At 42.2% G+C, this 14,598-nt stretch overlaps 1 protein-coding gene across 1 annotated transcript; it reads left to right on the top strand.

The window, feature by feature from the left end:
* The first annotated feature begins 12,262 nt into the window (after window positions 1-12,262).
* On the top strand, window positions 12,263-14,032 carry ENC1 (ectodermal-neural cortex 1). Its single transcript, XM_062513391.1, has one exon. The coding sequence runs from the start codon at window positions 12,263-12,265 to the stop codon at window positions 14,030-14,032; it is 1,770 nt and encodes a 589-aa protein (XP_062369375.1).
* Window positions 14,033-14,598: the final 566 nt, after the last annotated feature.

The raw sequence follows: 14,598 nt of genomic DNA, 5'->3' as shown, positions 1-14,598 counted from the left end.
GCAGTGAATTTCAGAGATGTCTCGAGAATGTATGAGTAGAAATCTTCTATTCTTTTAGCCATCACAGGATAAGATTGCTTCTACAGCTTAATCTTCATTAGGCCTTTGAGGAAAATCCAAGATTTCTTCCAATTATTTGGATGTGGTGAGTCCCTAGGCTTTGTTATTCTATTTGAGCAAAATTCTAAGTTCACATATAGATGAAAGCAGATTCGAAAAGGAAATTGCTTGTTAACTGAAACCTTTAATAGTTTTCTTTAAGAAAGCACAGGTGATCAGTCAGCTATCATCCAACTATGCACTTCAAGTTCTTTCTAATTTAATGTATTACCTCTTTTACATCTTAACACACAAGACTTGTTACAGAAGACAGAAGCTGTCTTTTGTATTTCCAAACTACTGTCTTCTCTTAAAGCCAAAATATACATATGTAGATGTGCCAAGTAGTTCTTCAGGTAGAAAAGTTAAAACATGTTCAGACATGTCCTGGAGATTGGGAAAAAAGCCAGAAAATGTTTAGCTCAAATAAAGCATCAACAGCTTCCTTTTTACTACTTTCAGCAGCAATCAGATGTCTAATTAAATTCCGTTAACCTAAAATAAGGCACAGCTTTGAAGACACAAATCAATAACTAAAGAAAATGCAACACTGACTGTGTTAAGAGACTTTTGAAGCTTTGCCCATGCTACGCTTTCTTCCAAGTTTAAGCCCTCTGACTTGGCCATAACTAAATAATCCAAATTAACATTTGGTAAAGACAAGTAATAGGCCTTTTTTGGAATACAGTTCACCTAAGAAATCTAGTTTCCTCATCCCGTTAAACGTGCAACTTGCAAGGCTTTGCCTGTTATAATGTGACACTTCTTCACTCAAAAGCTCACTTTTATTTTCAGGAAAAGGTTTTGCTGCAGACCTAAATTCATCACACTGTACCAACAATGAATTAATCTTCTACAAAGGCTTGGTCATTAGAAAGGTAAAATCATTCAAATCACCACCATGAAGGATTTTAAACCTTTGTATAATACATGGGCTTGGTGGCAGAATCAAATTAACTGGTTTCCTTTGTACATAAGAACAGTAGTGTCAAAGCATATATACAAGTCTTTTAAAACAAGTGTGTGTCCTTTTAAGTCCTTCTCATTAAACAGACACAGCCTGTTGAGGATACTGAGGCTACATGTGCATTTAATGCCTGAGAAACAACCTCTGCTGTAGGCAATATGTTCAAAAGTTTGATCTAAACCACAGAAATACCAACTCCATAGGACACATTTCATTTTGTTAAAAAGTTTGGAATCAGATTACTTAGTCCTCACAATCATCAAATTTCACAGGTTAAAACTAGGTGAGTGAGTCTGTTTTAACCTTCTCATGTTCTGCCAAGAGCCTTCTAAAGTGTTCCTTTCTTAAGTGTTCTGAAGTATCTGTAAAAATGCTATTTAAGAACATCCAGAATTAATGTGGCCTCAAAACTACTAATAATGCTGTTCCAGATGTTTGTGGTGAATTGCTGAGAAAGAAAATTAATAAAGTCATACTTACACAAACAAATTGGCTTTAAAATACTTGTCCAGATCTGTCCTAAATCCACTAAAATCAGAGAATTCTCTATTCTCCTTCTCCCTAAAGCAGTGGTTCTCCAACAAATCATGTTAAGCTTCCTAATTTCTTCTGTATTATTATCACCAAACTCTTAAAATTGGAAACAATATACACTTTACAGTTTTCATTGGTTCCATGGACCACTTCCCGTAACCTCATGGCCTGAAAACTTCAATCTAGGTATATGAAAATGGAAAACATGACTACAGGAGCTTTGTTTGCTCTAATTTTAGTTTGGTACAGTGGATAGTAATAGGATTGAGACATAGGCTATTGACAGGTGAGACTTATACCCAAGATCCTGATCTACCTATACATATATCCATAAGGACATATTAACTCAAAGTCTCCTGGTTGCTGAAAAACAGAAGGAGCACAGGAAAAAAAAGAAACAGGAGAGAAAAAGTTTTTTTCACGTTTACTCTTATTCATCTGAATAAATCTAGCAAGTCCTCTCAGCTAAGTACGAGACAGAGTGAGGGCATTTCAGCCCCTATGCATTGCCTTCTTTTTCTCTGGAATCTGTCTATGTATGGCTTGTCCTCAGCAGGCCTGAAGAAGTGAAAAACTCATTCCATTCTGACTTGAGGGTAAAATATAATCTAATGACTGGAGCAGTGAAACAAGTCCCCGAGGTAAAATGTTTTGGAGTTTTTTGTATCTTGAGACATATGAGTTGCACCTTCAAAAGAGTACATGTATTTCCATCTAAAATCCTTGTCAGAAGTCTTTGTCCTTAAAAACATTCAATTAAGTCCTTCAATACCTTGCATTTCAATGTGTAATGCTTGTAATGCTAGTCAGCAATTTAAAAATAGCTATTTAGAATTGCATTCCTGTCCTTAAAATGCCAAAGCAATTGTTTAAATGAATAATTTTTTGTCTTCCTGCTTTTAATACTAACATAAAAGACAAAGACAAAAAAAATGTCTCTGTCATTTAGGGGTCTCCCTAGATGGCATGCTGTACCATTTAAGTCACATAGCTCCTTCTTAAATACTAAACATCTTAGAGAATAATAATATAATACAGACTCCTATCCTCAAATCCTCATCAGTGTTGGCCAGTCCGGTGTGGGGGGAAAGGATTGGTCAGTAGAAACTGGCCCGTTGGTCCTGCAGAAGTGAAAGATGTGGGAAACTCCTAAGTTCTTATGCCAAGGTTGTTACAGCATGGAGGCTTTTCAGTGTTAAATCCTGAAATAAGGAGCCAGCATAGCTGTCACCACTGGGGGCCACTGCTACTTAGCAAGAGAGAAGAAAAAGGAAACCGCTGCATGGCCTGGAAGTCGAACTACTGGAGACAGCTCCTGTAGAGAAGCAAGAAAATGACCCAGTATAGAGTTGCTTAAGAGATGGGAATAGCCGGTATATGAGAATATATGCACGGGGAACTGAAACCTCCTGACAATGAACATACAACTTTTGCCAAATGTCATCATGAGTGATGGCAGAACTGGCAGCAACCCTTCACCTTTTGCAGTGGTATTCCCAGTCCTGTGCTGATCTACGTATCTTTGGGACAGGCTTGTGCATCAGTAATAACTGAGACCCCTTACTAATCAATCCTGCTCAAAAATGGGTCATCATCATCATTGCCTTCTATTAACAGGAATCACTTTTCTTGTTAAGAAGGAACACAGACAATATGGAATAGGTAAAAATGTTTTTATGGCAGAGACTTTGAGGAGTAATTAGAGAGCAAGACAAAATGGAAAAGATGGGCAGAGGAACTACATACAAAAGAGAAGTGAGTGGCTTCTCCTCACAGTCTTGAAACATTTTTTTTTTCTCCATACTACTTATCTTTGTAAATACATACTGCTGGAAGCATGGATTCTGGACTACATGCAGTAGTCATGCTTTACAAGGGTTTCTCCTAAGAATCAAGAAATTTCAAAAGGAAATCTTTCTGACTCCAGACATTATTCGTATTTATTACATTATTTATGCCCAAATTGATCCTTCTGAAAATCTTTTGTATAAAATGTCTTCATGTAATGGAAACAAGGCCTGACTTTTCCTGTCTCTTTCCTATAATATGACAGCGTAAGTCATTGACTGCAAATGGGCAACTGTTAAAAGTGACAAGGGACTCACACTTCACAACAATTTATCACACTGATATTTTGGAGAGGAACGGTTATGTGTCACATACAATATTTGCCCCTTCATGCCGGTGGTTTAGACAGCAGCAGGTGTTTTCTCTTCTTTTTGGTCTGAGCTGTCATGACATGAAGGAATGACATCTAAGGGCCAGCCTGATTGAATGTAATCCTTCTGAAAACAAACACACACACAGATGAGAAAGGCAGAGCTAGGCAAAGAGGGATTTCTCACCCCCAGAACTGGTGGACAGACTGGTGTAATTGCTGCCAAGAAGTACTGAATGTCAACCTCCCCAAACACTTTTTATATGTCTCTGGGGCTGAACAAGCCCTATAATGCATTGTGCTTTATTGTATTCTGTGCAAATCTCTGTTTGCAGGCCAGCCTGGAGAAGCACATCAAACGCAAATGATAAGAAAAGCAGGTGTGGGTCACTGAGGGGTGTTCCAGGCCTCATCCCCCTGGGACAGCTCTGGCACTGGTACTGCTATTGTACATTGTTAATTAAATAATTCTAATTAATTCATTCAAAGAGTAAATTAGAAAGGAAAGAAGATAAATTACACTAATACATTTAACCCCATGCTGTTTATTTAGCAGTTGAACAAAATAATGTGGTTAAAAAGACTCTAACAAGGCAAAAGCCCAAGACACAGCTGTTTAATAGCATTAAAAATGAGATCTCAGACTGTGCTGCAGGCACACACTGCCTGTTTGCATTTAAAAGGCTTGCCAAAATAGCTGTACTGACAAACCCTGCTAGTTTAGATGCAGCTGATACTAACAAAATAAAACAAAATACATATTTCCATCTCCTGAGTGAAATAATCTGCTCTGTAAATGGATTGTTTTACCAGTACAACTCTGCCAGTGTTAGAACTCTTGCTGCTGCTACTAGGGTAATCTGGGAGATCTTCTAGCTACATAGTTATGCCTGCAAAATATTTAAGTGTCAATAAACCCATATGATAAAATTTGCTACCCATTCAATGTTCCAAGAACTTGTCTCGACACTGAAGCCAAACCAATTTAAATAAAGAGCAAGGTGAAATAATTTAGTTAAAATAGTAGTGTTCTCTGCATAGCAAGCAAGCTGGATTTTAGTTGAATGACGATTTTCCTACCTCATTGTTTTCAGAGTCAAATGCAGCACTTAATTGTGAGATTAAAGTGAAAATATTTTGGGGTTTATATTAATTTACTCATTCTTTCTGACTTCTTATTACAAGCAAACAAGCAAACAAACAAACAAACAACAAAACCAACCCTAAGAGATTATCAATTTCACATGACTCTATAATCTGAGGCTTTGAGAAAAGGACCAATTATCTTGTGATTTGTGATAAAATCATGATATTTAGCCACACTGCAAAGATCCAATCTATCCTGCCATACTAATACTAGGAGAAACATGTCTCAACTAGTTCAGCAGGCATGTTAAACTATGTCCTGGAATAGGGTAGACCAGCTTTGTTTTCAGCAATGTCAAAATACAGATTGGCCCATCTACAAAACTGGCTTAACCAGAACAGAGCTTAACTGTGATCTGACTTATTTCTCAGACCAACACAAACCAGACTAAAGATTTGCTTGGACCAAGTTAATTTCTTGAGTGTTTTTTCCATGCTAGCAAAACAAGTACTCTTATTCTAAATGTCCTATAAACTGTATTCAGACAACCCTATCTACTTCTAACTCCTGTGCCGAAAGTGTTTGGGTGTTTTGTCACTTAGGCATAAGTAAGAGCTCATTTGAACACATCCAAAAGAACAGCCACTGTGGTTTGTAAGCATGGACTATGGAGTTCCTTTTTCTTCTCATTCTCTTTCTGGTCTCATCAGTTACAACTGCTTTACACACACAGAAGGATCTGTCTGGCTGTGTACTTGTTTCCCCAACAGATGACTTAAAGCTTCATTCAATCATTCTGCCCTGATTATCTTAATGGGTCCCTCATTTCATGAAAAAAAAAAAGGAAGATCAGTACTTCATCGGTCATTTGCTTATAGGATTATTGCCCCATTTTTTCAAGCAGTGTACTGCCCAAATCTGCATGCTATGGGCATCCACATAAATCACGTATGTTGTCATCTCTGTGGATCTCATTTTCACTGACTTTTCTTACAGCTATGATTCAGATGTTGCTAAGCAATAAATAGGTAATATTATTCTATAATTTTGCTTTATCACCCATAGTGATAACTATGCCCATTCAAAGTTTGTCCTAACACCGTAGGAAGTAATACTACTGTGTTTTTAGTTGCACAGAATGAGCTAATCTGACTTCGACACCAGACTGTGGAAGATTTACTATAATGGACAGGATTTGGGTGGAATCTCTGCAGGTTTAGTTGGGGGAAAATAGGATCAAGGCATTTTATGGTTATGTTACGATGAAAGGAAAAACCTGGCCCCATAACATGGACAATACAATATGCAACAAAGGCTGAACATTCAAAATTTAATCCAAAATCCTCTACAGGTACATGACTCAAGTGAACACTGGTGTCTGTGATACCCCTTGTGCAAGGTTTACCATTTACAACAGCTTCTCACACCTAAACAACTTTGAAACATTTTTTATTACATACAGATGTGCAACATTTTTAGACCATGCAACCTGCAATACTTCATGCTGTAATAAAACAATACTGTAAAAAGAAATAATCTATGAAACAAATTACTCTTTAATCTGCTCCCTGTTCAGATGTGCTCTCCAGGCTTGCATATGCCCACAGGCTGTCTAGAATTACAGATGTGTCCTGCTGTATGTTAAATGTGCACTAATCTGCGCATTCTGGAGTCCAGCAACACAAATATAAATAACCCTCTGCATGTTAGCACATTGCTTGCAGGGCATTTTTTTTTTTTTCAAAAGGAGAAGTTTGGGCGACATTTCATTATGAAGAATGAGCAAATTCTCCTAACTATTACATTTTAAAAGAAACTTCCTGTTGGTACGAGTAATTGTTCTTATCTTCCTTAAAGCCTCTTTAGACTAATACCATTGCTCCAAGTGATACTCGCAAATAGTAAGCTAGCAATACGTGCAGTGTTTAGTACGGTACCTCATGTTCTTGAACAGAGCCACACACTACCATTATGCAAACACCGTTGTTACGTCTAGATGTTTGTTGTTGAAATCGGCCTTTTCCACATACTTTGCAAAAGGCGTTTTTCACATACTTTGTTAATCGGGAAACAATTAAAGCCAGGCTTCCCTTTGTGCTGCGGGAGGGCAGCAGTGAAGCGGCAGCTCCGTGAAGGGCTCCCGAGAGCGCAGTGGCCGCCGGGCCCCCGGCGGGAGCAGCGCCCGCCGCTCACAGCCCTCCATGCCCGGGCTCCTCCGCGCCCTCCCGGCCGCTCCCAGGGCGCCGAGGAGGACTTGCCCGCCATCTGCCTTGCTCGGTCTTAGCCACCCAACGGGAGCCGCCAAGAGGAGCGGGCCTTCCCTTCGCTCGGCTCTCCCCATCCCGCGCAGCCACTCCGGTGTCTGCGCAGCGGGGCGCACCCCTTGCTCCCCCGGGTCGCGGTGTAGGAGCTCGTACCGCCAGTGGCTGCTCCGCCCGGCTCCGCGGGGCCCCCACGCCGCCCTAGCCGGGTGCGGGGCGGAGCAGGAAGGAGAGGCCACTCTGCAGCCCCCGTCCGGGGCGACACGAAATCCCCGCGGCACCTTCCCCGCCGCCCGCCGAGACAGAGAGTGCGAGCGAGCGCGCCGCCCGCGCCCCGCTGTCCCTCCCCGCCTGTCACTCACAGGCTTTGCATAAAGCCTGCCCCCCTTGCCCCCCCCCCACAAGCCATATACCGCTTCTCCGCTCCGCCGCCGGGGCAGAGCTGCGGCCGGAGTGCCAGCAGTAGCAGCACCTACTCCTTCCCTTTCTTCCGTCCCTCTTCCCTACCTCCCGCCCTCCTTCCGCGACCCGCCTCCCGCCAGCGGCACCAGCTCCGCCCGGCGCTGCTGCTCGCTCGCCGCAGCACCGCCGACCCGCCAGAGCCCGGCTCCTCTCCCATGCGCGGAGCTGCATCGCCCAGGACTCGCCCGGGAGCCGCTGCTCTAAGTTGGTGCCGCCGACCCGGTGAGCACCCGGCACGGAGGGGAGGCGGGAGGGCAGAGCTGGGGGGCAGAGCGGCCGCCACGCTGCCGGCAGCGCTTCTCCGGCTGGAGCCGGGCTGCCTTGCTGGTCCCCGGTACGGGCGAAGCCCGGCCTTCCTCCGCCCTGTCCGGAGCGCCAGGTACCAGCGGGGCACTGGTAGGGTGGGCATTTGCGGTGGTTTGCTATCTCTGCTCGGCTGCGCTTGGAAAGTGTCGGCTCCTGTTGCGGAGGCTGCTAGCCTCCCCAGTGGGCTTCAGCTTCCTGGTCGGGAGCCCGGCGGTCCGGAGCATCCCTCAGTGGGCTGAGGCAGGACAGGGAATGAGCGAGAGCGCCTGCCTCGCTGCTCCCTGGGCTGGCTGCGGCGCAGGCTTTAGCACGTGGTTATTGCTCTGTAAAGGAAACCAAATGCATTTTAGCTTCTCGCACTGGTTTTTATATCAGTCTGGGAAGAAGCTCGGCAAGTTTCTTCTCAGAGACGGAGTAATTTAGGCGTTTTGATGGGGCGAACTGAGGGGAATTTAGAGTTGCGTTTCTTTGTTTGGATGTGGTGAGTTGTAGTGCATTCCTAGCAGGAGCAGCGTGTTCTGCTTTCTGTCTCGCTGCAGGTCCTAGGCAGCCAGAGTTTGAAGACTTCAGGCAGCGTCACGGTTTGCCTCTGCCACACTGATAGCATCCGTGTAGATTTAGCAATTGAAAGCGGTGTTAGTTGCGTCGATGGGATGATTAGATTTCCTCTCTTTCATCTGTTTTACTGATTCTAAAGAAAAACACAACGACCACTGTGTAATTACACAGTCGTATTAAAATGAGCGTGCATCAGGGATGTGTCAGTAATTTGAAAAGACTTAATTTTTCATTTGATTTAGGCTGACACCTGCATGCTGTAGAACTGTTAAGCAGGACAAGGAGCCTGTTATTTAGTCTTACAGTAGTATTTACTACTGGGCTGCTGTGACAAGTAGCCTGTTGAAGTGTAATTATAAATCAAAGTCTTGGTTCAACCTCTATTCCTAGATAAAATCTGTATCTGTAATTTACTGACCACTTCTTGTCTTTCACATACAATTACTATTTCGAAGGAAAAAAATGCCTGAAGGGAATTGGCTAATATTATTCAAGATGAGCACTTGATCACTGACTTTAAATAACCTCTCCTGAAGTATTTGAGGCTTGCATAATTTCCAACACCAAATAGAAGTTGGAGATGTCATTTTTGTATTTTAATATTCTTACAGGATTCTGGATTGACCTAGGTGCCAGAGACTAAGGCTGTTTACAGAAACACTGACTGTTAGTGAATGATGGTACTTGCTTCTAAGGGGTGTTTGTTCAGCTAGTCCATGTGCAAACTTAGAACCACACTGGAGGAAAAAGATGTGTATAGATATGTATCTTTGTTCTGTTTGGGGAAATATGTTAGCTTATCTTAAATGTGAATTGGCATATTTTGAATTCCTCTCAATAGATGACATTGCGATGATAAAGACAATCTTACAGGAACAGTTCAAGACCAGCATATGTGAAATCTACTCACCAGGAGACTTAAGTTTCTATTATAGTAGGGTGAACTGCTTAGTGCCTTATTCAGAAGCTGTTTGAGAGAGGTTTTTATACAAATTTTAATTTATTTTTTTTTTTTGCAGTACATGTTTGCTACTATGGCTGTGGGTGGGCTTTGGGTAACAGATAGTGATCTGTTCCTTCCTCTGCATGTGGTCTGTAGTTCACTAGTCTCCACTGTGTGCATAACTGCAAGGTGGTTTTTTAATGTTTGCTTCTATTTTGTTGTGGTTATGGGCTCATTCTGAATGGTGCTGAATAAGCGTTGCTCATGAGAGTACACAGCCTGGTAAAAGATCTAAATGCCTGCATCTTCAGCCTCTGATGTGAACTTTACCTGCCCTATTTCTGAACCCTGTGTGCATGATGAAAGAAAGTTTTCAGTATACTCTGAATTCCTCCAATACGTGGGGGCAAAGAAAAGAACTTGTGTTTTCATAGAGATCCTGACATGCCTAGACCATGTTGTCTGCACACACATTCAGTTAACTGGAATGGGAGGTGGGGGGTGGTGTTAATATTCAGAGACTGGTTTTCTCTGATCAATGGGGTGTTTAGCTCACCACCTGCTCCCTTGGTGAGGAACCTTGAAAGAGTAAGTCCTCAATGAGAGAAAAACCTACCTGTAGAGGTCCAGGGAATGCTGTGGCTTGCATCATAACAGCATTTAAAACAGCGAAGTGTCTGGAAAAGTTTGAAAAAATTGTCAATAAAGTGTTCAGCTTCCTGTTTGTGTCCTCAAGCTGCATGTATACTAGTATTTCAGGCCAAAACCTTTCTATAATCCTTCAGTTCCGGGAGATTTTGACCTGTAAATGGTCAGTATCTTATTTTTGGCTGTAGGTTAAGTGGGTTATCTTAGACTGAGATTAGTGCTCAAGATCCTCAAATGCCATCTGGGTATTCTTTTTGCCAGGCAATGCAACTTCTTTAAAAGTAATTTAATTTTCCTTGTAAAAGAGTTTGTGTTTTGAAGACATACCAGCTGCATTAAGTTGTTTTGTACCTAGTGTGTTTAACAGGTTGGTCTGGGGAGCATTGGTGTGATCCCTTTCTAAGCTTTTGCATGGTAGAATGAGACAGATACTCAGCCTTGTAGCTCTGATGTAGGACTCCTCTGCTTTGGAAGCATTTGGATTGTGCACTGTATATTGGGCAGTGTTACCTGCTCTTTTCAATCCCAGTTAATATTTCATATTAAAATAAATGGGCTATGGTAGTTTTACAGTTAGTTGTCTTTCTTTTCCTTACTTTAAGTTGGGTTTAACGGCTTTTTTTCTGTAATTAAAGAGAAAGGTGTATCAGTCTTGCTGTTGTTCAATATGATGAATCAATTACATTAGCAAAGATAGTGAGGAGGATAGTACTGGCTCTGCTGCAGTTCGACTGCAGGTGTTGCATGTTCCATATACACAGATTGCTTGCTCTGAAATGGAGTCTGCTGTCCAGATTAAACATGTGGTTTTGATTTTGTCAATGTTTCTGGTCATACGAATATAGAAAAATACATGTATTAAAAATGCTGTTTTTGAGGCTTGTAAAGTTCTTGTATTGAAGCATGAAGTGTGGGAATGAAATTCTGCAGTTCTTTCCTGCTTAAAGATGCTCAAGTATATGAAAATGTCTGTGTGAGAGCAAAGTATATCCACATTAAAAACCCTCACAAGTGGCCCCAGGTCATGCTCTGACTTAGGACATTGCATGCTTTCCAGGTAGTTCTTTTGGCCAGTTCTTTATTTGAAGGTGCAGTAAAAGGTACTCTGGACATGCAAATAGCATAGTAATTAGTCAAGTTTTTCTTGGTTTTTGCTGAGTTTTCTCTGCAGTTTGAAGAGAGAGAAGTGAGATTATTACAGTACCAGCCACAGCTTCCACTGAGTTCTGCATGTTTCATCTCCTGCTATTTGTGCTGTGGCTTTTTGGCCATTGGCTTTATATCACTGACAATATTTCTCCCTTACCCTGTACTCTAGTTACACAGACTTGCATATCATGGCAGGTAACACTAACATTCACCTCTAAACAGGATCTGAGTAGTGTTTTGTTAGTTACGAATAGGGCCGGATAGGAGATGTCTTCTGTTTTATGCCTCCTCAAAACTTCAGAATGAACTAATGGCTTAAGTTCTCTGGACCTGACTCTCCAGGTGGCTTCAGAGGCAGTGTCTCAGTGACTTTTGATGGTAGTCAAAACGTGTTTTTTTGGCTGACCCTGCCTATGTATATGCTATATCACTATAGCAAGCAGACACTGAATTCTGTGGAATAAAGATGGACTCTGTAGAATGCACTAATAATATTTTTTTTATCGTTACACAAGTCTAAATGTATGGTTGATACCAGGGTTTTATTTTAAACATTTTTTTTCTCATTTTGTGCTGTTGCATATGGAATCACTATACCAAAGGGAAACTTCCTAATGGGATTAGTAGGTTTTTGTTCCCTATGCAGCTTTTGGCATTCCTTAGGTATTCTGTCTGGTAGCTCTTCCTGCTATGATTCAGTACAGGAGAATGTTTCAAGCGTGTGCATGTGTTTGTATGTAATGAATCAGCTGGTCTAGGTTGGGGAAGGGTGAGAAAATCAGTCCTGATTAATTTTCTTTCTCTAACTTACTTGCTTACTGTATGGCTATGAAAGTTGGAGATCAGGTTTCCCAAGAGAAACCTGCTCTTGGGCAACAAATTTAGACTATGTCATTTATGAATCTCAGCTTACAAAAAAATAAACGCATGCCAAAGGTAGATGTAATTCTCTGTCCACTCAGCTGTAAATTAAGGCTTTTTCTCCCCCATCCTATGGTAAATAATAGACATAGTTTTTGATATGTAAAACTAATAATGATTGACTTTTATTTATATTAAATGTTTTCTTTGCTTATAGGTGTGAAAGAAAATGTCGGTCAGCATGCATGAAAATCGCAAGTCTAGGGCCAGTACTGGCTCCATAAACATATACTTGTTCCACAAGTCATCCTATGCTGATAGCGTCCTTACTCACCTAAACCTCCTGCGTCAGCAGCGTCTCTTTACAGATGTACTTCTCCATGCTGGAAACAGGTCTTTCCCCTGCCACAGAGCAGTTCTAGCTGCTTGCAGCCGCTACTTCGAAGCAATGTTCAGTGGAGGATTGAAAGAGAGCCAGGACAGTGAAGTCAATTTTCACAATTCTATTCACCCAGAAGTCCTGGAGCTTCTTCTGGACTATGCATATTCCTCCAGAGTTATCATCAATGAAGAAAATGCAGAGTCACTGCTGGAGGCTGGTGACATGCTGGAGTTTCAGGACATTCGGGATGCTTGTGCAGAATTTCTGGAGAAAAACCTTCATCCCACCAACTGTCTTGGTATGCTGCTGCTGTCGGATGCTCATCAGTGTACCAAGCTGTATGAACTCTCTTGGAGGATGTGCCTTAGCAACTTCCAGAGTATCAGTAAAAGTGAAGACTTCCTCCAACTGCCAAAAGACATGGTAGTGCAACTCCTTTCCAGCGAAGAATTAGAAACTGAAGATGAAAGGCTGGTGTATGAGTCAGCTATCAACTGGGTTAACTATGATCTGAGTAAGCGCCACTGTTACCTGCCAGAGCTCCTGCAGACTGTGAGATTGGCCCTCCTGCCAGCCATATACCTTATGGAGAATGTGGCCATGGAAGAGCTTATCACCAAGCAAAGGAAAAGCAAGGAGATTGTAGAAGAATCAATAAGATGCAAGTTGAAGATCTTACAGAATGATGGAGTGGTCACCAGCTTGTGTGCCAGACCCCGAAAAACTGGCCATTCACTTTTTCTTTTGGGTGGCCAAACCTTTATGTGTGACAAGCTGTATTTGGTGGATCAGAAGGCAAAGGAGATAATTCCTAAGGCTGACATTCCAAGCCCACGGAAAGAGTTCAGTGCTTGTGCCATAGGCTGCAAAGTGTATATCACTGGGGGGCGAGGATCAGAAAATGGAGTCTCCAAAGACGTGTGGGTGTATGACACCCTTCACGAGGAGTGGTCAAAGGCCGCTCCCATGCTGGTTGCTAGGTTTGGCCATGGCTCTGCTGAACTCAAGCACTGTTTGTATGTAGTAGGAGGGCACACTGCAGCAACTGGGTGCCTTCCAGCTTCCCCTTCAGTATCCTTAAAGCAAGTAGAACAGTATGACCCTGTGACCAACAAATGGACCATGGTTGCCCCACTGCGAGAGGGAGTAAGCAATGCAGCTGTAGTCAGTGCAAAGCTGAAGCTGTTTGCTTTTGGTGGTACCAGTGTTAGCCATGACAAGCTGCCCAAAGTCCAGTGCTACGATCAGTGTGAAAACAGATGGACAGTACCAGCCACCTGCCCCCAGCCCTGGCGCTACACGGCTGCAGCTGTTCTGGGAAACCAGATTTTTATAATGGGTGGAGATACTGAATTCTCTGCATGCTCTGCTTATAAATTCAACAGTGAGGCATACCAGTGGACTAAGGTGGGAGATGTGACAGCGAAGCGAATGAGCTGTCATGCAGTGGCATCTGGAAACAAATTGTATGTGGTTGGAGGCTACTTTGGCATTCAGAGGTGCAAAACATTGGACTGCTACGATCCCACACTAGATGTATGGAACAGCATAACAACTGTGCCCTATTCATTAATTCCCACAGCATTTGTCAGCACGTGGAAGCACCTCCCCTCCTAATTGTGTATATGTTGGCAATTACAAGTTATCAGGTAAGAAATAATGCCATTGAATTTCACTGTAATAATGCTTTTCAAAAAGACTTTTCAGCAGCAGCTCTGAGGAGGGGTGAGTATGTTTGATGCAATTTTACATCTGGATCACCTGAGACACTTATGTTTGCAGGGTGTTGTAAGCCAGGCACCATGTCTGCAACAACACCAGATCTTGGGAGCAGTTTGCCGCATATCTTGCACCCACTTTTACAAGGCCTTTTCCTGCATGATTTAGATACAAAAGACAGAGAAAAAATAGCATTTTCAACTTGTAAGGAAATGGAATAGTATTTTGGAAATTGACTCTGGCTCTTAAGTACTACATGCATGCTAAACAAAGGTTCCAGTGCCATTTTTCTGATGACTAAGCCTAGGTCACTCTGCATCTAGTAGCAGTACCCAAAAAAGATGCAGTAAATTCTGATCTGAAGCCTGATAGCAAATTCACTTGAATTTCCATGCAGACAGCCTTTAGAGAAAGCTGCTGTCTTATGATAGATGTTTTACTGGGAGTTCAGGACTAACTTTCAA

Source organism: Cinclus cinclus, chromosome Z, assembly GCF_963662255.1.
Source record: "Cinclus cinclus chromosome Z, bCinCin1.1, whole genome shotgun sequence".
Classification (NCBI taxonomy): Eukaryota; Metazoa; Chordata; class Aves; order Passeriformes; family Cinclidae; genus Cinclus; species Cinclus cinclus.
This window is presented reverse-complemented; position numbering and strand designations above follow the sequence as displayed.

Excerpts from the sequence above, each read along its gene's own strand:
- ENC1 (XM_062513391.1), top strand. The coding sequence starts at position 12,263 with ATGTCGGTCAGCATGCATGAAAATCGCAAGTCTAGGGCCAGTACTGGC.